This window comes from Ixodes scapularis, unplaced genomic scaffold (assembly GCF_016920785.2).
Source record: "Ixodes scapularis isolate PalLabHiFi unplaced genomic scaffold, ASM1692078v2 PGA_scaffold6__148_contigs__length_123643588, whole genome shotgun sequence".
In the NCBI taxonomy this organism is placed as follows: Eukaryota; Metazoa; Arthropoda; class Arachnida; order Ixodida; family Ixodidae; genus Ixodes; species Ixodes scapularis.
This window is the reverse complement of record NW_024609881.1, coordinates 106,680,034-106,706,826: the sequence shown is the minus strand read 5'-3', so window position 1 is coordinate 106,706,826 and position 26,793 is coordinate 106,680,034. Positions and strand designations below refer to the sequence as shown.

Genomic DNA, 26,793 nt, shown 5'->3' with positions numbered 1-26,793 from the left:
GAAAAACTAACTTGTGTTTCATAGTTTTTAAACGCCCGGGGTTCGTTTTAAGCGCTACTTCCGCAAAGTACGAAAATCGTTGCACCGCCCTAGGCTTCGAAAAGCGGCAAAAAGATAAAAGGCAACCAGTTAAGAATAAATGAAATGTCCGCGCTTATCGCGAAAGATACCTTGCATTAGTACGGTCAAGGCATCCTCCTGGGTCACAATGTTATTTTTGTACCAGGCCGTCAATCCCGTCCAGGCCACGGGTGTTCAGAGTTCCATGGGGTACCTGATGCTCTTCAACATGAATTACCTGCAGACGGCTGTCGGGGCACTCAACCTAGTGGAAGTGGCAAGTAAATGTGATATTATATCATTTCTGATATAAATTGCAGCAGAAATCCCACTTGCTAACATCCACATTTCGTTTAAAAAGATGAATGTTATTACTCTTTTTTTGTAAGGATATGTACGTTGTTTTCAAATCTAATCGAAACTAAAAGGAAAAAAAATAAATGTAAAGTACTTTAGAAGAGACGTCATGACCGCACAGTAGTTTTCGAAGTTTATTTCTTATTGTGACAAAGGTTCTAGATATATTTTTATGTTTATTCCTCCATATGGGTGATAGTAGAGTTAATGAGGAAAAAAAATAAACAGTTGTTATATTCTGAACATGTTTTGTTTGATGAAGTTACTTGTTTGACAGTAAGTCTTTAGCCCTTACTGAACTCTCAAGATGCCGGTTGCTTCCTATCGAAATAATTTTAAAATCACCCCATATGTGCAGGTGTATGGTGGTAGATGGCGCTGCAACTCAAAGAATGGCCACTTTGTCTGGTTTACGCTGGAGGCTCGTATTTGAGCATTAGAACGTGTTGTGTAGTGCTTCATTTATTTTAATAACTGTGTTTTGAAAGTTTCAAACTGATAAGGAAATGTTTCACACTTTTTTGGCCGCCTTGCTTCAACCGTGACAGTCTTAAAAATGCTGGAATTGGCTTTCGTACGTTCTTTAATGCATTAATGGTGCTCCCACGTTTGGATCTTGGTCAAATTGCATAACAATACGGAGGCAATCTAGAAACATACATAGTTGACGTGGTACGAAGTTGACGTGGTACGTGGTACGAAGTTGACATGGTACGAACTTGACTGATTTCATTTTTTTTCCAAATTGTAGAGTTGTTTTATTAAGGAAGACTGCTTTGTATAGTTTCTAATTTTTTTTTATAGCAACATTGAAATGACTGAAATGCTTTTAGTGGATACGTCGAAGTAGATAGCGCTCACGTTTTTAACAGTCAGGATTTCGTTTGGTATTCTCCCGTGCAGTCGCTGGCTGTGCTGATATTCAACTCTCTCTGTATCAGCTCCGAGGCGAGTCACTCGGAGTTACTCTTCGTGGCCTCTTTCACTTACTCCGTCACGGGCTTTTATTTCTTCCTCAACGGAGTGTTGAATCGCTCCAGCCCATCGGCGAGGCAACCTACGATCACGTTGGTAGGTACACCGTTCAAACGATGTTCTATTTACAAGGACAACCTCACGTTGTGTGTTACCAGGCAGCTTACTAGAAAAAAAATATCGTAACTTGGCCCAAGTTTGGCTATCCGAGGGTAAGTTACTTGCTCCTACACTCTGACATATCTGCAGTCTATTTTCCCCGCAATACACTTAGAAGTGCCATTCGTTGCAATACTCGGAAGGCTCTCGATGAATGACGAGGTTAAACAAAGATATGTTTACACTAAAAAATAAATAAAAACTGGTCTTCACTGCTGCATTTACATGACGTTTCATCATGTTCGGTGCCACAGAGCTAGGAGACAATATTTTTGGGGGTGTAAACACATGTTCAGGAGTCGTCGCTCGTCTAGCTCTTTCCATATATTGTAGCCACAATACACCCTTTTCGAAAGTTCGTCGAGCAACGTTGGCGGTCGCCATTGCTGGGGCACGAAGCGTGTGATTGGACCCGAGTCCTCGCCGAACGCTGACGCTGCACTCGGGTCCAATACGTGCTCAGTGCACGTGATCGAAACGATGGCGGACAGTCGACGACGTGAACAATTGAAAAGGATCTTTTGGATTTCCTATGTGCATCGTGAGAAAGTAGATGGATCATATGTATATCTCTCTTTTTAAATTTGTACACCAAAAGTATACCAAAAATACGCTTCACTTTTTTACTTACTATTAAAAATATATGCCTAAAATACGCTGAAAATACGTGTAATAATGGAATACATGAAGCACAACTTGAATACACTTAGATGCATGATTTATTTATTTATTTTTTTATTCAAGATACCTAAAAAACCATACATTCAAAATGCGTCTAAAAGTAGTGAAGTAGTAAGCTGGGCGAGTTGGTAAACGTTGAACATGGTTAAAAACCGTGCACAACCGGGGAACTGCGAAAATTTGGCTTTTCTCTGGTGCCACAATCTTCAGAGTGACAAAGCGTTAAGACATTCGTCAAAGATGACAGGAGAAAACCCACCAAACTAGGCGGTGAAGCCTAACCCTGGCCACAATTATTTGGTGATTTAGGAACATTATAACCCGACTCTGCAAAGAATAAAGGTTTCGTTCTACTCTCACTTCTTCGGGTTTTCAGGGTCTTAAATTCCCGGACAAAAACACATATTAGCCCTAAGAACTCTGCTGCCTATAGACTGAATTTTACTGATCCGCTAGAAACGTAACACATTTCAATAATTTCAGTGGAAAATTTCGAGAACATGGGTGTGGGGATCAGTAAGCAAATTTAAACTTGGGAGCCTGTGTCTTAAAGAACTGCAGGGTGCGGTCGATTACGTTTGCGCTTCTTACTTTGTGATTCGTTCGTCGGCCGTATTGTCGCCCGATACTGGAACCTCATTGGCCGCGAGGCGATTCACAGGACGCTCACGGCTTGCCACACCCTGCGCTCCTTAAAATAAAGCAGTTTATATCTCCGCACCAGTCGCGTGGCGGGTGCAAGTTGCACCCCATCCTAGGTTGAAGCATAATTTAGATTATCGTAATAAACCTTCTTCACCTAAGAAACTTCTATCAAAATTATTATAATCTGAGTCGAGTCTTATTCTACTTTGGTAATATACAATCAGCGAGAACCGATCGACTATTCATGTATAATCCATTTGCGTACCTCAGTTTCGTGCTTAATGTCTTAAAAATCTCTCTTATACGTATCATTGGTATGAAAGGAAAACATATTATTTGAAGTAGGGATGATTTTCAATATTGCCCTAGTGAAAAAAGTAAATGGAATTTTTCTGATATGTTTTGGACACATTTTCATACCAGAACTTATTGGGAATTCATGGCAGTTTCATTGTCGCATATCAGTTTCAGCTAGGCTAGGTGGCACTAGGTACCGGCCAACTCATGTGCTACAAAATATATTTTAGTTACTCCCGCCACCATCACACTTCCGGCCTTTATGGAACCTTCGTTATACTCACATGCAGACACATTTACCACTAGCATCTGCTGAACATATACATTGAGCGCATACGCATAGACGGCACCATACGCGATTACTACTTCAGAGCTCTGCGTTTCCGCCTTTTATACTGGTCGTTTTGAAGGTAGGGGTTTCCTCGCTGACCAGCTAAGCAATAAATAATATCCCCAACATGTTGATCTCTTTCCAGTAATGTCATTCCTCTAAGAGTATGTTGATCAGCTCAGGGGATGAATCTCTTAGTAAAAAGTAAATGCTCATGCCGTAATTATTTCAAAGTCAATAAATCAAGCCGCTCCACTGCGATCCCAAGCGACGTGTTTGCCTTCCTGCGAGGCACGTCGTATATTGAAAAAAATATTATATGCATTTATTTCTGATATCACATATGAACTTGTATGCTGCACATCAGTTGGCATATGTTGCATATCAGTTCCTATATTTTGCATACCAGCTCTTGAGTGCTTGCTAACAGTTTCATATGTCGCATATCAGTTTTTGGATATCTCATATCAGTTCTTATGCAGATCCATATAATTTTTTTCAGTGGGGTGGATTAGGTCGCGTGACAATGTCAAGACTTGATTTTTTTCTTCTAAGCCATGCAGATCACGTAATACATTCAATAAAAACGCTTAATGCGCGCTCTGAAAAAAAAGTATTTCTGCAGGTGTTGAATCTCCGTTTATCTTAGCATATAATGAAATGTTGCGTGAACTTTAATATGCAATGGTATGTCTTCTTTACGTCTCAAACAGGTGTCTCAATTGTTGCTCTACCATTCAGTCGGCGGCCTGGTATTTCTGCTTGGTGGCGCATACACACTGGCACAGCACCTCAGCGTTCCTTTGGCCCTCGTCTCTGGGGTAAGATGAACATTTGTTTGTCAATGTTATTGTTGGATGATTAAAACAAAACACACACATAAGGCACGATAACCTCTCGACGTCACTCGTGAAGCCCTCGTGAAGGTCGCGACCTTCACGTGACCTTCACGAGTTACCTTCTTGACGTCATTCGTGATAGGAGAAACTCGGACGTCATTCGTGATAGGAGGAAATCGGATAATACGTTTTCTGGGGATCTACAGAATGACTACTGATCGTTTCGCTAAGAATCAGCTGGCAGTCGAAGGCACACCGTGAGATTTCTTAGCTTTTGTATAATATCTCTTTGTGAACCGACATCTGGTGAAATGTTCTTCAGATAGTTTAAAGACAGGTCGATGTGGCAGGTCATTCAACAGGCAGCGAACACGTTCGGCGGACGAGCCCAAAGTCGTTATCTCGCGTTTGATTTTTCAAAATCAAATGCGCACTCCGAAAGCGAACCCTTTTGAATGGGGACAACGCCGGAGGGTGCTCATTCAACCCGTTTGAAATTTCAGACCAGAGGGACATTGACCATGTTGTCACCGACTACTAAAGTAACTCAGGGCGTGACAAGCCCCGTGCAGGCATATCTTATTACTCCGTACCCAATGGGATTCCATCGTTAGCCGATAAAGATGCCGAGAAATAATCACGAAGCAAGAATTAAGTGTGTGAATATTTAGCCACGTTCTGTGCTTGCTAACGGAATCTTCACACGGGGGATGCTTTTTGGGGACGGGTGTGCGTGACGTCATTGATCGAAGGAACCAGCGGGACCCCTTTCCCCACTCAAGCATTCACACGGACAGCGGGGAGCCGAGAGGGATATGTTGGTGTATCAGACACATTTAGCGCTTGAACATTCGACAACCGGGCTCGGTACGAGCTGACGATAGAAGAAAAATTGAGGCTTCTATGGACTTTCGATACGCGATTATGGCAACAGCGCTGTTTGATGCTAGAAGACGACGAATTGCTTCCCGCTAAAAGAAAGATGCTTCTTGAATGGGTGGGTGCAAAAGAAAGAACGTGGAATAAAAAAAAACAAAAAACAGTTGTATCAGGATCGGCTTGAGAGCGGCCCTGATGAATATCGGCGACTCCTTCGGGTGCCTCGGACGACATGCGCAACAGCGCAAGCCACTACAAGTTACGCGATCCCGATGACACAGCCGGTATCTCGATCAGCAAAGCCTGTAAAATTGCCGAAAACGAGGAAGAAAAAAGAAAAACAGCCGACTATTTTAAAGTATTTTTCCGGGCAGCGTTATTTCAGTCCGAGCAAAGCTTCCCCGTCGCGCTGGGATGTCCACGTCAGCGCGGATTCGCGGGAAAGCATGGCGTTGTTACCACGTGGTGCGCATCCCGGGGAGCAGAGGGAGGGATTTCTCAGCGTGTGACTAAACGGAAGGTGAAGCGGGTTTTATTTTGATTAAAAACACTAGATTCTTTTAAAGCGCAGCTCTTAGGCGCCCGTTTCCGGCTTGAGCGGCGTCACCGTCGCCTTAACCGCGCGTTGCATTATGGGACGTTTCCCGTAATGCCGTTACATGTGACGTAACGAGGGTCACTAGGGTCACTGGTGACGTCACAAAGGTCACTCATGAAGGTCGCGACCTTCACGTGACCTTCACGAGGCCTTCACGAGTGACGTCACGAGGGTCATTAGGGTCACGGGTGCCATCACGAATGACATCACGAAGGTCACTCGTGAAGGTCACGAGGCCTTCACGAGTGATGTCACGAGGGTCACTAGGGCATGGGTGACGTCACGAATGACGTCACGAAGGTCACTTGAGAAGGTGACGTGGAGGTCGCGACCTTCACGTGACTTTCACGAGGCCTTCAGGAGTGACGTCACGAGGGTCATTAGGGTCACGAGTGAATTCACGAGGGAGGAGGGAGGGAGGGGAGGAGGAGGGGGAGGACCAAGGGAGGAGGAGGGGAGGAAATGAGGAGGAGGATAAAGGAGGGGAAAAGGGAGGAGGAGGAGAAGTAGAGGAGGAGGAGAGAGTACAGGGGTGGAGGAGGGGCATACCCTCCTCTCCGTACCGTCCCCTCCTCCTCCTCAAGAGCTGCACTCTAATTCGGCATTACAGGGAGTTGTAAACATCTTCCATTTCTTTTTAAAATACGACTCCAAGCATCACGAATATCACTAAAGGTAGGCTATTGCATGCCCGTATTGCCTAGAAAGGCGCTTTTGAAGTCGCGTTTAAACCACACCGCTCCGCGGCGGCGGAAGAGGGGAGTAAAAGGAGCAGGGATCACATGACGTGACGAATGATTCCTCGCGCGTGCTCATGGCTCACAGAGTCAGCGTCGTGCGTCGTCCATATTGAGCTAGTTGGCGATTCATGCTTCTGAACGATGCCAATTGAGCGTAGGAAGATACACGAAGAGAGAGCGAGAGAGAGCGAAAGAAAGACAAACACGTTGCCGGACTATTAGCGGCGAGATGTTTCGGTGGCGCCCTCGTTTGGTTACCTTTCGTGACGTCATTACCTTGTGAACAACAAGTTCGATGGTGTTTGTAATGGGCATTGTGGAAGTCTGAAATCATTGCGCTCTCAAAGCAACACTGCCAACACCGTCAAAATTGAACTTCTTACATTCTTCTTATTTCGGTCGATGAGAAATCCTTTGCTGACGTCATTATCAGCATTCGGCCAATCGTGGCAGGCCGACCACAGCGACGCTTTCGATCGCTCACGTCGCCATTTTTCTCCACACCCATTAGTCTCATATTTCGGGATGAATGGGTGTGGAAGAAGAAATTTAACTTCAGTAAATGGTTGCTATACTCTATTTCATAATAATAATTGTCTTGTGCTTTGTCTATACAGCCTGAAGTTAGACTGCCTCAACGGGCGACTTGTCTTTCAGCTGCAGATGAGCAATTTAGCCAGTGAAGTAAACCCCTAGCCTGGGGTCTTTAGCGTGCACGACGCAGTAGTGATACACGGCCGTACGTTGGTAAGATGCTCCTCCAGATCGAAACGGGCAGGGGTGGGGATTCTTAAGCCTGGTTCAGACAGTTGCGTTTGACTGCGTTTGACTGCGTTGCGGCAGCGAGAAACCAGGACATCCCTGCTGCTTATATCGCGTGCCAAGATGATTCCTTGAATTGGGTTCCACGCTTCATACGAAGCACAGATGTGCCGGTGACTCGCTTTCGGTTCTCGACGCAACGCTGTCAAACGCACTCAAACGCAAGTGTCTGAACCGGCCTTTAGTGTACAACACAGTCAAATTACTCCTGGCGCGAGCATGGGGCTTGATCTCGTTGATCATTTACACGCGTTCTCGCGCGAACAAAACCATAGATGAAGCCACGCGCTCGCGCCAGTCGCTTTGACAGCGTTGTATAGACGTTTCCACTGTTTACAAACAGCACAGTCCGCACGTGCTAAATCACAGTCCAGCCGGCGCTCGCTTGCAATTGCGGCCAGCCAGGAGGCGGTGGTGCATAACACACAAATACAGCAATGAACGCGCACTCATACGCTTTTACGGAAAAATGTATACTAAGTACAAAACAAAATATAATCCGCGACAAAAAAAAAACAAAAAAAAAACAGAAAGAAAAAACGCCGAATATATTTTTTTTAAATTGCTCCAGTTTTTTTTAAGCAAGCTTACGTACTGACTGTGGTCACTACATTTTAGATACTTGTTTCTTCCTTCGGCGTTCTTACCGGCTAGTGCCGGAATTTCATTGGCTCCAGGGTGATCATTACGCTCGGCAGTGGCCACATGCAATGCTTTTCAACTATACCAAAAAAAAGGAAGAAAAAAAATGGTCAAGCTTTGTGTTCTTTGAGTTGAGCAAAACGAACTTTCAAGTGACCATGATCCCCAAACAAGGCGCAGCCACGGTGTAAGATATATAAAGAGGTGGACATCGGCGGCGCCGCAGCTGCCAGATAAAGTCCTATATCCCCGCTTTGGTTGCAAGTGGCGCCACCAGATGGCTCCTCGATATGCGGCTAGCGTCAACCTTTCACGGGACCGGTTTCCCGTGTTTTTCTAAGAGGGACACGCTTGCTTTTCAAGTAGTTTTCTGGGTTGCGCCACGTCTTATAGAGCTTGGAACTTGCGCTGCGCGTTTTGCTTAGACTCTGCTTCGTCACTGATCGTAGTTTCTTGGCTCAACGCGGCATTAAGCAATTTTATGAGCGCGTTGGAGCGGACAGATCTCTGACTTGGTGTTCGAGCCAGCATACATCAAGGTCAGAGCAGATCGCACCGAACGGAAAGAGCGTGCGCCCGTGTGCCATGGAAACGAGATACACATCTTAGTTTTGGTTGCGTATTTTTGTCCTGAGTCTGGAAGGCGGTGACGCTGTCGGCTAATGCCTGGTTCAAAGGGTGCAATTTTACTTGCGATTTTGCTGTTGCAACGTCGTTTGTGCGACACACACACAAAAAAAAGCGCTGTAGAAGCTGCGGTGTTTAAAGGGGCCCTGCAACAACTTTTTGACTGGTTTTTAAATGGCACCGAAACTGAGGGCAATGAATGTATTAACTTAATGAAACTTTTCTTTTCTCAAATTTCGCTTTATTTTAAAAGTTACAGGCAAATTAAAATTACAAAAACAAGCAAACAATAACCTCCCTCATGACATCCTTGGTCGTGGCTTTGTAACCGTGAACTAGACGAGGGATAGTGAGGTCAGCGAGCGCTCACGGCTGCCGCACTCCGTGTCGACGGCTCGAGAGGGCGCCACTAAAGCATCTGTTGTATAGGCTGTATGAAGCGGGCGGCCAGGGCGGCTCACATTGCATTTGCTGCACGATTAAAGACTAATTCGACATGACACTTCATTGGCCACAAACGACACCAAACACGGGGTTAAAGATCAGTTCAGAACGGGAGCCACATCGCGCTGCCATACCACCAAACGGCCGAACCGCAAGTCAAACAAACGCGTTCCGAGCCTTCGGAACGCTCGGAACCGGTCGAATCCTCAAGCCCTATACGACCGCAGCGCCGCCGCGTACATCCGGGACCTTTCTACGCTCGCCACTCGTTGGTGCCTGATCCCACAACCTCTTTCTAGTATGCGCCACTTTCATTTCTTGCTTCCCTACTTTAAAAGCTGCATTTGTTACTTTTCTGGTCTAAAATACTGGACAGAAACTACATTAATAAATAATTGAAACGGTTCGCACCACGTATACTTCGTATTTCGACTAAACAGAACCTTTTAGCGGCTCTGACCAGTATTAAGCCCAGGACCAAAGCCGTCACATATCGCGCGCTTTCGCGCGTGTCGTTGGCTTGCCCGAACCCCAAATGACGTGGAAACCGCAAAAAAGGTAGACGCTTAAATATGATTGCAGCTGCGATATCGCAAGCAGAATCGCATTCTGTGAATCAGGCTTGAGGCTCCCTTGGCTAATGAGACTTCGCAGCGTCCGCCGTGCTGTGCATCCTTACCTTTATATATCTTACACTGTGGACACGGCAAAACAGGTTCGTTTATAATTTTTTTTTTTTAGGTTGGGGGGGGGGGGGGGTGAGATATTAGTATGCCATATTTGTTATGTTTTGTTTCAGACCCTGGCTGTGATCGACGCAGGAATTCATACCTCGCATGCCGTCTACATATACAGGGGTGACTTTCGGTACTGGTTGGAACAAGTCTGACAACGTGCCTCTGTACACACGGAAACATATTCTTTTACATAGATATGTGTAGTTGAAAAACAAATTAAATAAATAACTAAACAAATTAAGAAAAAAACATGAAATTGTGGAAGTTTCCTTTCGTCTTTTTCATTTTTTTTGTCCCTGGTGGCGAGACTTGATGAAAGTTCCAGTGTTGGACAAAATACTCGATAAAAGTATTTAAGTTAAGTTACTAAATACCTGCTTCGTAAAGTATTTAAAATACTACTCAAGTTACTTTCACTGTAAAGTAGCTTCAGTGGAGTACAAATACTTAGAAATGTTATTCAATTACTTTTGAAGATACGTCCGTATTGCGTAATCTGTATCGACGTCTCTAACAACGACAATTATACAGCTGCGCAAATCTGGTTTACAACAACGGTTTATTAGCACGCAACAAGATAAAACTAAAAAAAAATTTCATAGAGCTATTTTATGCAGTCCAACTATAAGGAGCATGATATTGTCACGAATGACAAATGATGAGGCGGTGAATAACTGAAGAAACTGAACGTTTAATGGGGGCAAACTTGTGCCCAAAACAATAGAGAAAGGCTCGCGTCGCAGGCGTAGATGTCGGCGAAACAGCAAGATCGAGCGCTGTGGCGAGACTGACTCGGGATCGCCAAGTGGAGCACCTTTTGTACCCGCGTGGGTTTCTGGAACATTCGGCGTGGAACGTTCGGCGCGACAGGACATTCGTAACTCGATCAAGTGACAAGTTGCTCGAACATACGAGAATGTCAAGTTGAAAGAACAAATAAAAAAGGAGACCACTCTCTGTAATCGAACCCGGAGCCTCCGCGCGAAAGTTAAGCGCGGTAACCATTCGGCCACAAGTTTTTTTTTTTTTTTGTTATTTGGCCACACGTTCGCTTGGCAACGTTCCGCAGCCCGCTAATCACCCGGATAGCGCTCCGTAATCCGCCACAGGACCTTGAACTATGCAGACAAGGCTTGCGGCGCGCATGCGCAGCTGCGGCGTTTTCTTCACGGTTACCGTAGCGGGGGAGAAAAACGCTCTACTACAATTCCCTAATATCACTAATACATGTGGCAAAACATTTCTGGGACAACAGGAAAGAGGTCCCTTTAGCTATAGGGGAGGAGATCAAACCGTGGCGCCCCAAGCGGTTAACTTTAGAACTACATTGATGGGGACAACGAATACAATGACTCAGCACTCGGCTGACATAACCGAACACGGCGTCAGCGTTCGGCTGGAGTTCCTGTTCTCCGGTGAGGGGGAGGAGGGTTTCTTTCGTTACCACTCTAGCCTGCATGAACAATGCAGCTTGCACCGCGCCCAGCTCAGCACTAAAGCCCTCAAGCTCGCATCCTCTTACTGCTGATTTCGGAGGAGATGCGGCACCTCGTTTATTATTAGTATTCTTCCATTACACTGCTGTGCCCCGCGCTCTAGTAAAGGAGATAACATGAGCATTCCCACAATTCCTGTGGGAATGTGCACAGGCCTTGTGTTGGGTAAACACCGAGGTGTGGCGGCAACAAACGGGTCAGAGCGCCTCGCCAATAGTGACGTCGCTGAATGTCACGTCCTGCGGTGCACAGGCTTAGACGCATCGTTGAACTACAAGCCACATTCCCTACATGGGGAGTTCACTACAAACGAACTTGGAATACGGATATGAGCGAATGGATAACAAAGAGAACCCACATAATAGCCACGGCTGTGGTCGCACCCTCTGTAAATAGGTTGCGTTCAGAAAGGCATTCAACGTTTGGGACCGCTCTGTAGGCATTTTGAGAGGTCATCTAGCTCCTAGTTCGTTTCCTGTCCTGTTCTCTGCTTATCAATGTTCGCCTACAGACACTGTTCGCGAGAGCAATAGGTGACGGACTGACGACAAAAAGAAAGAGACGAAAGAAAACCTCGACGCTTTGCCGTAGCAGAGTAAAATATACAAAAAGCAAAACATTTTTTTTTTTTGTGTGTGTGTGTCCACTTTATATATATTTTTTATTTGTTATTTTCTTGACACTCAAGTCTGCATTGTTGTCGTAGGTCGTTTCCCGGTCTGCGCTGCGCCTCAGTGTGGCTATCTTTACTTCCATAAAACCACCCTTTTTGTTTGAGGAATTTTTTTATTTATTTTTTTTTTGGGGGGGGGGGGGGGGGGAAAGGGGGAACTCTAGGAAACAAAAGGCGCCATTGGGAAGGTGAGGGGAAAACCTTGGTTGTACGAACTTTGGACTGAAATAAGAGCCACTATCGGCAAAAAAGCGATGTTTTCACGAGCTCAATCTAAGTCACCCTAGCCAATCGGAGCTAGCAACAGGATTTGGTTGCTCGAAAGAATGTTCACGTTTGCTCGTGCCAGGCCCACGCCACTTCATACAGAAAAACTCGGAAAATGGCGGAATGCCAAAATGTATTTGAGATAATGAGTACAAGATACTCAGAAATGTAACTGAGATAGAGTATAAAATACTCGATCAAAAGTATTTGCAATATACCAAGATACTTCAAAAGGTATTTTAAATACAGTATCTTGAGTAAAGTATTTGAGACAGGAACAAGTCTGGATGAAACATGCAATGGTTCAAAATAAAGCTTTGAAAAAAAAAAAAAAAAGAAAGCCGTTTACAACTCCTTGTAACGCCCGATTAAAGCGCAGCTCTTGAGGAGGAGGAGGGGAAGGGTACTGAGGGGAAGGTATATCCTTCCTCCCTCCTCCTGATCTCCTCATCCTGTCTGCTACTCCTCCCCCCCCCGAGCGGCGTTGCTGTCGTCTCACGAGGGACACGTGACCCATATGAGGTCACGTGACAATGACGATGACGTCATCAGTGACGTCACTGATGACGCATAAGTGACTATGACGATGCCGATGCCGATGACGTCATCAGGGACGATGACGATGACGACGCTGATGCAGATGACGTCATCAATGACGTCGCATATGACGTCATCAGTGACGATGACGATGCCGATGACGTCATCAGGGACGATGACGATGACGACGCTGATCCAGATGACGTCATCGATGACGTCACACATGACGTCATCAGTGACGATGACGATGACGTCATCAGTGAAGGCATTTATAACGTCATCAGGGACGATGACGATGCGGATGCCGATGACGTCATCAGTGACGTCATCGGCATCGGCATCGCCATCGTGCGTCGGCGTAACCGCGCGTCCCATAATGCACCGCGTGGTTACGCCGACGCCGCTCAAGCCGCAAACGGGCGCCTAAAAGCTGCGCTCTAAATTGAAAGCCGTTTACAATTCCCTGTAACGCCATATTAGAGTGCAGCTCTTGAGGAGGAGGATGGAAGGGTACTGAGGGATAGGATGGAAGGATACTGAGGGATAGGTGACTCCCCGAGGCCACGTGACCTTAGGCGGGGTCACGTGACCTCAAGGGGGAGTTACGTGATTTCAGGGGGGGGGGTCACGTGACCTCAGGGGGCAACCCTCGTGACCCTCGTGAGGGTAACCCTTGTGAGGGTAACCCTAGTAACCCTTGTGAGGGTAACTCTCATAACCCTCGTGACCCTCGTGAGGGTAAACCTCGTGACCCTCGTGAGAGTAAACCTTTTGAGGGTAACGAACCCTGGTAACGTTTGTCAGGGTTTCGAGGGTCACCAGGGTTACTCTCACGAGGGTTACGAGGGTAACCCTCGTGATACTCGTGAGGGTAACCCTCGTGATTCACGTGAGGGTAACCCTCGTGAGAGTAGCCCTCGTAACCCTCGCGAGATTAACCTTTGTAACCCTCGTAACCCTCACAAGGGTTACGAGGGTTACGCGCGGTTACGCCGACGGCAACGGCGACGCCGCTCAAGCCGGGAACGGGCGCCTAAGAGCTGCGCTCTGAAATACCGGGCAATTGTGAAAAAAAAAAGAACCGTGTTTTTTGTTTCTTTGTTTGTTTGCGTAAATAAATTATGATTTCGCAGAATTCTGAAACTTCATGTAAACGTGAAGCCAGTGGTGGTGATAAAATACTAAAAATTGAGAACACGACGCAATATAAATAAAAATAATGAAGGTAAAATACGATTCTTTTTAGCTCGTGCAACACCGTGGCCGTTTGTATAGTCTTCAGGTACCAGTGACTATGTGGAACGCAAGTTCGTCTGCGTCTTGCGCAAGGGTTGCGGTCACGTCAGAACGCCGAGCTCTGATTGGCTCTGATTAGAAGATTATTGGACAGACCTTAATGCCAGCTGCCTTGAGGTCCACCAAAACGTCTTCCAATCGGGGCCAATCAAAACTCGGCATCCATCTAACGTCACCGCAACCCCTGCGCAAGAAGCAGAATGACTTGCGCTCCGCATTACTTAGTTTTAGAAGCTAGGGGTTCCTGTTTTTCTCCAGTCCCTGAACTGCTGCACTCTTCGTCACAGCAGCCTCAAGGTTAACCATTGGACGAATATACAAACCGCAAGCGCACTTTAAACGATCACTATAATGGAAGAAAACAAAAACTTTTTAAAGGGTATAGTTTTACACTATTTTGTTCTACAATCTTTGCACGGCAAAACAAAACGTTTGGGACAATACTTACGCCGTTAGACCCAATTTAAGTGCAGGTCACGGGCCGTTCTAAGCCCCGCCCACAGATCAGTGGCTCCGCCTATTACTACTGGAATGACTTGGCTGCTCGACCGAACAGGCTAACGAGTGTAGTACTTCCTTTCGCGTCATCCGGTGCGTCTGCAAGTCTGGCACCACCTGCTAGTCGTGCGAGCAGACCCGTGACAGCCTCCGACATCGCCTGCTCTACCACACAACCGTTGATCGTCATTTGTCATGCGCAGACGCGCAGATGGAAGCTGCGCGTCGGCGTCCGTTTTCTCCTTCCTCCGTCTGCTATTCCGCCCCCGTCTCAAAACGTCTGCCATGCTTGCGAGACGCGACAATGAAAGCGGCGTTCTAGCGTTTTATCATTCACAAATCACGCTCCAATACAAGCGTCTGTCAGCGTCCGTCAAAGTCAGGTAAAAACGACCGAGGAGACTAAACAAAGTCGACAAATATGTACTCCTTGCAACCTTTCTGTCCCTATTATTTTCAACGTGGCATCCGCGAGCAAGGTGGATGAGTGTCATGACGGGCGCAGAACTAAAACGCGACCTAAAAATATTCGCTTTGCCAGGCCAGGTGCACTGCAAACCTTGAGAGCTACTTTTCTTTCGAAGCAAAATGACGAGAACAAGCTTGGACGATCTTGATTTGAGCCGAAAGCGCGATTGCCTTCAGCCAAATCACTCGCAAATTCCTACATTTGTAGGTATCTTTTCGGTATTGAAACCGGTCGCAATCACAACGTCCACACAATTCACCAAGCAGCAGTGCCGTTTTTACGGGAACCAATATCTTCATTCAGCATCAACATGCACAATGGAGCAGATCGCTCGAGATCAACCAACATAGGGTGGTTCAAGTCACCAGGCTCGATCTAAAATGGACCGTGAAAATCGACGCCCGCACGTAGCAATCTAAACTTTTCATCAAAGGTGCATTTCACAAGTCGGTTTTTTCTTGTAAAATTACAAAACGTAGTTCTCTTTTAGTAAAAAATAGGGCCAAGAAACTCGCCAGGGTCTACGGAGGGCGGCGACCCAGACGACAAAGTCCAGTAGCGGGGCGTGTTTGGTGTTCGTATTGATCGATGGCGTCGGAGCAGCGTCTGAAGGTGCAGCCAACATTACTAGAACCACTCAGTTGGGAAACTTCCATAGAGACAGCTCTGAAAAAGTGCCCCCAATCTGTCATCCACAACCGAGCTAATGACGAACACAACGCCGCCATTTCTCCCGCAGCGGCCACTCGAGGAACTGCATGTTACTTCTATTTTGGCTTTAATCGGCCTTTTTGTCGTCGAAACAGATACAGCTGAAGAGGTTGCAGGGGTGCCACCCCCGTCTCCCCAGCGGACGCGCCGCGCATTACTACCAAAGTTAAAATGCACCTAGGTCGGGACGCGCTACCTGAAAGCACCGCTGAGGCATGGTTGTATAAAAACAATATTAATTGTTCCGCAAAACCTTGCAAACTAAAAATTATAAAAACATCACGGGCCCTTCATTTTGTACTAAACAAAAAAAAATTTCACACAGAAAGAGTCTTTTCCGTTTATTTTTACACAAAAACATGCTTTCTAAAAGCTCAAGGTGACCATAGTACAGACAAATGATAAACAGTGGCGCTCTTGTCGTATTTAGCTCGGTCTTGGTGGACGCCAGCGGCCCAGGTTTCGACGGCGAGTTTCCCAACTGAGTGTTCTAGTAACGTTGGGTGCAGCCGACCAGCGGAAGAAAGCAGACGACACGCAGAGGAAATCCGTTGGCAGCAAAAGCGCCGCCGTTATGCAGACGCGGTAGCGCCATCTATCCATACGAACGCCAAACACACCCCGCTACTGGACCCCTGTCGTCTGCGTCGCTGCCCGCCGTAGACCCTAGCAAGTGTTTTGTCCTTATTTTTTACAGAAAGAGAGCTACGCCTTGTAATTTTACAAAAAAAAATGAACTGTGAAATTCATCTTTGACGAAAAGTTTAGAGTACTACGTGCAGGCGTCAAATTTTACGGTTCATTTTAGATGGAGCCTGGAGACTTGGACCAGCCTATAGTTGAAGTGGGACGCTAGGCCCTCTACCACCCGCTATGAACCCAAGCACCGGCACAGCGTCAACAGCGCGTCCGAAGGCGTGTGCTTGCGACAGTTATTTGCTGCAAACTTGATCGGTCGAAAGGATCTTCGTCTAAACACCTCGGTGAACGCAAAACGACTCGCACTCATTAAAATAGACGAGCTCAACAAGCTGATCTCGTTGATCACTCCGCAGATACCGGCAGCAATGATTGTTATCGTTTAAAACCGAAGCGGAAAGGAAATATCGGGATATTTTTGAAAACAGTAACGACTCTATCTAGATTTTTTGTTCCTTAAACAAAACTATTGTTGATGAAAATACTATTACGGCAAGAATATACAGTTTTGCAACCAGTATTTCACACCTCAATCATCTCTCCAACTAACGAGAGCCAAGAAAAGGTGCTTAATTTCATAAGCACCGGGCAGGTCTACCCTCCTTAAATATCGTGTATCGGCGTAAATATCGCTGAAGCAATTTTTTTCGTGGAACATTTACAAATAAAATCATAAAATCCATCAAGAAACTGATATTTTTCACTTCAGTGTTCCTTCACGCGCATCCTTCTCCTTTTAAGAATATGTGCCCTTTATGTACATTACACATTAAGAAAACCATAAACAGTGTGTGAGTTTTGTTGTTTGCCTCCATTTTTTTCTATTCATCAACTGGTTACATCCAATTTCAAGCTAGCCTTGGGGTTTACCGTGATGTTGAACATATGTCATCTCGCCTCCACTTTAAGACTGTGCGATTTAAAGACGACACAAAGTGTTCAAGGTTAAAAGACTCACGTTTTCGTTTTCAAAAAGGCCCGGAATCAAGCAATACGGTTACCATGACGCTGGCGAAAGTCAGGCCGTGCAAAAGCTTCATTGCTGCCCTTTACTAAAGAAAGGACGTGGGTTCAATGGTGGTGTTTGCACCAGAACGGCGCACTGCCATCCTCTGTTGTTTCGCTCGTCACAGACAACACAGAGCAGTTAGTGACCCACCGGATCATCAGGATTGTTCGAGGATAGGTTTGCTCAGAGGGCAAGTATGTGTTCAAGCGGAGCACCTGATACAGTCCGTTGCGCACCCGAAGAAATAAATTAGCCCGGGCTTTTTTTATGCGAAATTGTTGATCACAATAAAAGCCCTAGAGCCGTGTTAGATTAACTATCGCGGACAATATGAGAGCCATTCTTGCTTTTGTGATTTTTGTGTTGACCTCTGCAAGAGCTTTCGTCCAAACAAGAGATGAAACGCAAAGTTTAAGTCCCATTATTCACACTTTTTAACAAATTGAGAGAAAAACAAAGCTTATGGATAACGCGAAAAATACTTATAAGTACTCGGGAATACATTATTTACAGTTGCCAAGTCCTCGGCAGACCGATAGCTTCTTTAGGTCTGGTTTTGAGCATGTGCAACTTGGAGCAGCTTGTGCGTGTTAGGCACTAGTTCCACACAGGCACGTAGCCAGGATTTTGTTTCGGGAGGGGGGAGGGGGGGGGGGGGGGGCAACCCATAACAAAATGATGTGTGGGGGGAAGGGGGGAGAGAAGGGCCGTGCAAAATGGACAATTTCGGGGGGGGAGCCCGGGCCCCATGCCCCCCCTCCCTCTGGCATCTGATTTAAATGAGAAGTGCAGAGATTAAAAAAAACCTTTATTGGACCAGTGAATTTTTTATCGGATCACCCTTTTTATTCATCATAATTGTTGAGAAGTTGGAACTTAAAGGGACACTGACGGGAGTATTTATGCTTTCAAGGTTTTTATTTGTACATGACATATGAGAGCCCAACTACCCATAACACAATTTGAGGCTTGAAATTCGTTTTCTTTCCGCTCGAAAACAGCAATCGAGAACTGGCCGGTTCGAGTCGCGCTCATTGTCTTCTCCTTGGCCAGGTACCGTTTTCTATAATTTAGACACAACCACCAAAGATAATCAAAGTCGTGGGCCATCAAAGATACACACTCTATACTTGAAAGGGATAGAAAATGTGATATCCATTTTTGTGGCTTCTAAAAGCCACAACAAAGCGCAAATACGTTGATTAAAAAAAGTTGCGCAGTTACTTGATTTCCGGTATCATACTCATTTATGTTTTTTCTTCATCCCTAGTCCAGGTTCGGTTTCGGTATTGAGGAGTTGCATTTTGTGACTTTATTAAAAATATACGTGACACAGTAACAATATATTGATTGGGTAATCTTCTGACACTGAAATAAATCGCCTTGCAGGAAATTGAAAAAAAAAAATTAGAGTGTGTCAATGTCCCTATAAGAAAGCGGAGCGAGTTGGTTGTAAAAATTGTAGGAAAACAATTTTATTCGCAAAAGTGGTAACTTCGATTAACTTCGAAATTACGTTAGCAGATGGGACGACCCGGACAGCAACCTTGCCATTTGTAATGAGGGTTGTGCACGTGGACGCAACTTCCAAAGTTTCTGACACCGCACCTAAGGGAATAAAATGAAACATATTTTTTTTAAACCCTAACCCGAATATATATTTTAATGAATATAAGGTTAGGCTGCAAACAAGCTGGTGGTACTTAAGCAATTTAAAATAAACAAATAAACCGAGACTCCGAAAAAGAAAGGGCACACAAACACAGTGGCCTCTGTGTTTGCCTGTCCTTTCTCTTTCACAGTGTTTGAGTGTTTTTTGTATACATTTTAAGCTCGCCCACTTTCTAGAGTTCTATAAAGTGTGCAACGATTGCAATGATTTCCTAGAATTTATCACGACGTCAAAAATTCTAAACGATTAGTCTGCCTAAGCTAACGAAAAGTGAAGAGCACCTTTTGGTATTTAAATGTTGGACTTCTATAACCCCGATAGAGGAGAGGCGCCGAAAAAAGCACAAGGAAAAGAAAAGACGTAAAGGCTGGTGCCAGTGTTTACGTCTCTTCTCGTCCTTGTGTTTTTTCAACGCCTCCCTTCGATATTGAACCAACTGGTCCAAATTACCATCTTCTATAACCCACAGTATTTAGAAAAGGGCATGCACAAATTGGCGCATTGTAAGGATGAGTGGGGATAAACACCCCTACGAATTAAGCGCTCCTGTTAATAATGCATAAGCATCTTTGTTATTTATTAATGTCAATTTTGAATTTACTGTATAATATACTTTTACAAATATGAGTGTACGGTGTGGCTCTGCACCAAACTCAAGGCCCTTGACAAAATTCTTTTTTTTTTTTATATAAATACCATTCCACCCATACATTAGTTACTTGTGCTTATGTTGGAGTGTTTATATAGAAAGTTGATTTCACTTTTTGGGTTCGCCGAAATATTGTGGCTAATTCCAAGACCGACTGCAACATTTGTTTTCTGGCACGCGGTTGATGATAAAATATGTATTTCCAATGGTAAAATATTTAACTTATTTCTCCATCATCGTTAACTACCACCTGCGTATCACAGCTAAGATATCCAGTGAAAAAGGGCTTATGAGATGTGAATTGATTAGTTATGTAATTTATTCGTTAAGGTCTCTTTTAAAAACGAATAAACTTCCGTAGAACAGGACATGTTTATTTCTTGAAGGAATAACACTTAAGACTGCTTACGTGAAGGAATGCGAAAGCATTCATACACGCAGCGTATTCCTACAAACACAGCGCCGCTTCTTCCTATCGGACATGGCGCTCCGGCGGTGACATCACACTCCCCCACTGCGCATGTGCGGTGAAATCGGCCGGCTCCACGCCTTCCGTGACGGTGCATCTAAGTTGCTTTGCTTTTCTTTGTGTTCTATTCTTTAGGCGCCTCTGCTTTGACCTTGAGTGCCCCTCTGACTTCCGGGACGAAGCATCTGATATGACGCCTAACAGCCAATGGGAACGCGTCGCAGCCATTTTAACTGCTGTTTTTTTTAGATGCCCGTTTTTCGCGATAACAGCCAACGTCGGCTGTGCTTCATGGTAATGCATTCGCATTAAAAGGTAAGCAATGTGTAAACATCTATATCCGTTATGAGAATTCAATTTAATTAAATTGTTTATATTTATTGCAACAAAAACGTATATGCTAGTGCTGGTTCCAGCAAATCAGCGTTTTTTTTTTTTTTTTTTGGTAACCTGAACGTGATTATAGAGAGGTCTTGCTGATGCAACAAAATTCAGGAGGAAAAAAGGGTTATCTTTTTTTTCTAGCCATTGTCACATCTTTGTTGATATTGACATCTTCGAAACGATTAACGTATTACAACAACACCAGCCGTCAATTTAATCAAGATATAAGAATTAGACATGCACGCGCATTATAATAAATTAACACCTGCGGTATTGCCCGATGGCTTCCTGCAAACAGTGAGAATATAAATTACAAACCCTATAACTGTAATTGTTTTAGCTGTTACATTGCAACGCCAGAGTTCACATGGGTACTCAAATGTCTTTATGTCCATATCTTCGACTGTTTGATTGCGGTACCTGCATGTACCTGCAGAATGAACGGTAAAAGAATGCGTTGAAACGTTAATATACATCAAGAATCACATTATAACTACTCATATAACTCAGATTTCCGTCACTTACGTAAATTTAACTAGTTCATTTCAAGCTAAACAATCTCGGACAATCACAAATTTAGTTTAAATATTCTGAACAAAAAAGAAAACTTCCATGGCGGCAACACTGTGTTGTCGCATCCCTCGGATGTGAGTGGAGCAGAAAAGGTCGTGTGTGATGAGCCTCGTCGCGAGTGGAGGAGAAGCGAAAGGGACAACCGCTTGTGGTGCTGCGTCTTGAATGTTCTCCTCGGAACGTTCTCGCGTTCTGAGAATTTGTTAGAAGCACCCTTTGTGGCACGGAAGGTGTTGTAAAATCCCCATTGTCTCGTTAAAAAGACGACGGTGCCAAGAAACACCAATACAATGCCGGGAATGCTTTGTCGACATGGCTTCGAAGGTTTTAGAAAAACGTAGAATAGATACCCTTTGTACCGTAGAAAATGTTGGCGTCTCCAGAATAGTCAACCCAGTGAGGTAATGTTGCAGTAAAGCAAATAAACGTTGATGTGTCTCTGTTCTGCCTATTTTGTTAGGGTGAAATATTTTGGCGTATATAATGTTCTCTCGAAGCTGAGGCATAATACTTTGTTACTTCTTTTATTTATGCATCACGGACACAGCGCCTGATATTTATTTATGTGGATATGAGCTCTTTGGCATGTTTTGAAATAAGCCAACAGAATATGTTCGTGTAAATTGGAATATTATATATCAGATGTCTCTCCAAACAACTGGTCGCGCTTTCTAAAGCTGACTTGCTCTAGCATTGTCGTTCTATTCCATGCCCTTAGAAGCTCGTATCAGCGTTCGAGTGTCTGTAGGTAGCGCTGTATCCGTCTCATAGCATAGCACAAAATGGCTAGGTGGCGTAAGCTACCGCCCGATCCAAAGGGCTCAGCCGGATTCATCCATCCATCCATCCATCCAGCATTTATGGATGACCCGCCGCGCCAGTTTCATGGGCGTAGGGGCGAACCAAGGAAGTAGGAAACCGGGTCCAAAGTGCAGTACTGTAGCAGGTGGAAAAGGTTTGTTGATCTATTCTAAATCTTGAGCCTCCTTTGAGGGTTGTTTCTAAAACCACCTCCTTGTTGACCCTCGTGACTGTTAGCTTAAGCGCAGTGCGTGTTGCGTCTGCAACCTATTATTATCGTTCCTCAGCCAATGAGATCGCGCGTTGAGCTCATAACGATGCCCATAAATGAATCACACTCTTATAAGCGTGAACATAATAATCTTTCAGTGACTCTAGCGCTGGCCTCTTCGATTCTGAAAGAGCTCAGTGTCTTCACAAGAAGTCGTATGACGCTCTCCAGATCACAGTATGGTATTGGGAAGAAAATCATATTTCTATACTTTGGGTGTCTCCCATGCAGAGTGCCCGTATCTGTCACAGCGCAAGTATCAATGGCAGAGCAAGCCAATTTCATGGGCGGCTTGGCTTTGGAAATAGGAAGCAAAGAGGTGAACAGTGAAAAATTATCTGCACTATGTAGTCAAATTACCTGCTACTATTTTCAGATGAAATAAAAATATATGGCGAAAATAACAGTAAGCTCTCAACCTACGCTGTTAGAATTGATCAGCTGAGATTTAATAACGTGGTTTTATAATTTCTACATATTATCGGTAAGCCCTTTGATTTTGGGTGTTCTTTTTTTACCTCTGACCTAATTGATTTTTTTTTCTCGATATCTGGTCATGCATCAAAATCGGCTCCTGGGGAAGTGACAAGCGCACTCGTGAAACACCCGGAGTTCGTAACTTTACATTCCACTTCCGGTCCTCAACAAATATTTCGCATTGTTCCCAAAAGGTATCGGCTTTCTTTCCCAATTTCAAGTCGTTTAAGGGTAACGCAAAAAACACAATATTTTTCAACGCACAACATATCGTTGTGAATAAGAGCAAAACAAATCAAGAAAGAACGAATATGACTTGGGCGAGTTCTACTTACGGGAAGGACGAAACACCTTACAGAAGAAGTATAAAAGTTTTGTTTTCGTTTTATTTTTGTTTTGGTTTAAATTAGGAAGTGAGTTTATAAAAGGAAAAAAGGAGGAGTTTGCTAAGTACAAAGGGTGCGTCGTTTTTAACATGATTGTACCACCAGTGATCTAAGCACCGAATAATATACAGATTGATACCCATCACAAAAGTCTATCATTTTTTTAAACCTTACGAGCGATTTTTATCTGTTGTTTCAATTTTTCTTATTTGGTTTATAGATCTGGCTGATATTTTTCGTATTCCAACTACAGATTTTCGTCCCATCTATTACACAAAAAATCATTTGTGTCCTGAAGGTACTGTAATAAATAATTAAATTAAATATTATATGAAATAATACTTACATTAGGGACTATAATAATTTAAATGTGATTTAAATAACTAACAATTCCATATATTAAATCGCCCGAAGAACATTTCGAAGAGAATAAAAAATGTGTAATACCGTCTTCAAATGAAACTCCATAGTTGTGGTGGTGATTAGCGTCTCCCATGATCAGTGAGACACCTCCCAATGCGATCACGGCCAATAGAACAATTGTCCTCATTTCTGCTGCAAAAACGACCCTGCAAGTTATCGCAGTTAGTAATGTATTTAACTGAAAGCCAGTCTTTCATTTGATTTTAGTTCGTTAATTCTGGTTTTCTACCATGAAAGGGTTTTGGATTTCAGCCAAAACGTACGCAATATTTGGTTACACAAAAACGATCCTTGAACTCCACTATCGAGTCGACATCTAGAAATCTTCTTTTTTTTTTTCGCAAACATCATCCGATCGGAATACACTACCTAGCCACATGGTTGATTGCATTAATGTTTCTTCCTTCCTAGGCCAACTCTCATCGTTTGTGTAACTTGCTAAATGTTCGGGGTGTCACACTGTTGCTACTTTGCTGGTGCTTAGGTTTCTGTTTCCCATTTCGTACACACAGCAACCTTTTAAAATGTAATACTCCCAACGTGCTATTGACAGATGTGTTTGTTCAGCATTTGTGTTCAAGACCCTTTCGAAGTGTGACCACACTCTTGTTGAAATGCTTTTGTATGGCAGTTCTATTATGATCATTGTAAAGATTTAATTGAAGTTTTTAAATAAATAACAAAGAAATATATATTGAGCCAGCCGTCAAAAATCAGATACAACTACATCCGCACATAACGTGGACTTTATTTCGATTGAAGTATGTGCGTATAAAACTATGGCCTAATGGAAAAAAGAAGCATTCATAGAAGTTATAAAATAAAATGGCATATAAGAATCCGTAGAAAAAAACATAAAATTAAGTAGTTTTATTTTCTAATTTTAAGATGTTAGAGACTATCGTCCTTAGCATACACTACACATATACTAAATATACAACATATTAGATGTCGTTAGCCCTGCGTGCTTCATTTATTTATTTTATATATAAAAAATCTCAAAATTACTAACGACAGATGGACGAAAACAAACTCCTTTACTTGCCATCTGACAAAAAAAAAGCATGAAAAACAACCCTGGCCAAACATCAAATTGACCCGTGGGTTCTTCATTAAAAATGCTTATTCTATGTGATATGGCGTTACATATAACATGACAGCAGGTGACTCATAGGGGGGCATATATTTTATTATGGTGAATCTAAGGTTTAGGAACAAATCATTGGCTACACCCTAAAGACTAAGAGAATTATGACATTATTTATCACAACATAGCTTTACGGCATCTTCACTCGCCTTAAATAGTACTGTACAGCCATAAAGTATATTGCCTTCTCAAGTTTTAATGGCTTGCGCACTTCATCAACTATGTGACACCTCACTGTTTGGGCGATTCTTACTTTTATTTTTTCAAGTGCGCGTGTTCGGTTTCAGACCAAGTATATTGCAAGTCATGTTTACAGATCGGCAACAACAATTGCCAATGCCACATAGAGATGCAAAAGTCACAAAAAAAAAAGTATCTTCTGGACTATCATTTCAGAAGAATATTGCTAACACATTTATCCGCATATATTTAAGATTCATATAACTCAGCACTGATTTAAAAGCCGGGACCCCAGTAACCATGGATGATTACTTCTTCTCGGTTACGCAAGTTGCACGTGCTCATTTGATCATTGCAATTTCGGAGCGCAAGTTGGTCTGCTTCGTTTGCAGGGGTTGTGTTGACATCAGAAAGCCGAGCTCTGATTGCTTCTGATTGACAGATAGTGGGTAGACATGAAGGCAGCTTGCTTTGAGGTCCACCCACTATCCTTCTATCAGAGCCAATCAGAGCGCGGCGTCTTTCTGACGTCACCAAAACCCCTGCAAAAGAAGGAGACGAACTTGCTCTCCGCATTATCGTAGTACCCTCTGTTTTACATTAAGTCCGAGTACACCCAACACTAAAATCCGCAGCAGCCAATCAGACAGCGCAAAAAGTGCATCGTCATAGCGCTCATCGCCTCTGTGCGTGTGCTATCACTAATGAAAGCAATCACACACAAAAAGAAACCACGAGATCACAGCGAATTCAAAGTGTGCTTCTTGTCTTGCCGGTGAAAGCAAGCTCATCAAGACAACAAGCTTCGTAACGATGCACTTTTATCACTACAGCTTAATGTGAAACAAGGTACACTAACATGAAACGTTCATGCATGCGGAGGCACAGTGCAGCTGACAGGTGGCGATCTAACATTCTTATCTGCTGTGCTCGATAGATTTTAACCAGAAGAAATCTTGAGATTCTCGTGGTTCGAAACATTTTGTGGTAAAGACATCTCGGTCAATATTAGGCAAAAAAAAACTCTTACCGGATTAGATGTTCCCTTGAACCAGCAGGGTTGTGTTGTGCGAACGCCGTGGAACGATACGACTTGTTATATAGGAGAGTTGTGTGAGCTTAAAATATTCGTCAAACAGGAAGAACAAACAATAGTTATAAAAAAAAGATGTTGCGCGAAAGCAAATGACCTTTAATTAGTCCAAAAAATCTAAAGAGCACTCATACTTGCTTTTGAGTCGAAACAAGCAGCTGTTTCTTTAACTCTGCTATGCGTGAATTTCGAATATAACATTACAGACTTAAGTTTGCGACCTGAGAACACGTCAGTCCTCGCCAATTGTGGTCACCTTTGCAGTGCGTTTGATGCATGGCCTTTCGAAGTCGCTATTCTTTGAGTGGATGAAACGCTTTGAACTTTTCCTTCTTATTTCTTTCACAAACAATTGTGGTCGTTACATCATTCACTTTGTCACTGACCTTCGGCGCATCTGTGCAGTCAAGGGCTTGCAGCTTGCGGACCTGCGCTCGTTTTTTTTAAAAAGTATTATAGATTTCAATTACTAGATGAGCAAAGTACCGTTCCCAATTACGTCTAAAATAATGTATTGCTTTACTTGGTACGGTAGAAATTGCCTGCCCATTCCTTTGCCCGTATAATTGTCAACACAACCCTCACCATTGCTACAAATTTAAGGTGCTATTTTTAATATTTCAATTGAAAGTATGGCAATCGTATTTGACATATCCCATCATTGCGTTTCTTGTAGTATTTGTATAACAAATTTGTATACACAAATAAAAATAATGTGCTATGCTTCTTATCAGTTGTGTTTAGTGTTGGGAAAAACAGACGCCAGCGGGCGCAAGTTCG

The 26,793-nt window shown here is 43.8% G+C and overlaps 1 protein-coding gene and 1 long non-coding RNA gene across 2 annotated transcripts; one reads left to right on the top strand and one right to left on the bottom strand.

Moving 5' to 3' along the window:
* The first annotated feature begins 208 nt into the window (after window positions 1–208).
* LOC121048421 lies at window positions 209–9,985 on the top strand. Its single transcript, XM_040504742.1, has 4 exons — window positions 209–337; window positions 1,321–1,488; window positions 4,219–4,326; window positions 9,896–9,985. Exons 1-4 carry the CDS (start codon window positions 209–211, stop codon window positions 9,983–9,985), a joined length of 495 nt encoding a protein of 164 aa, XP_040360676.1.
* Window positions 9,986–18,947: 8,962 nt separating this feature from the next.
* Window positions 18,948–26,563, bottom strand: LOC121048419. The gene is made up of 2 exons (XR_005798958.1): window positions 25,951–26,563; window positions 18,948–19,096 (listed from the first exon to the last, which is right to left on the bottom strand). It is a non-coding gene; the product is annotated as an uncharacterized LOC121048419 (long non-coding RNA).
* Window positions 26,564–26,793: the final 230 nt, after the last annotated feature.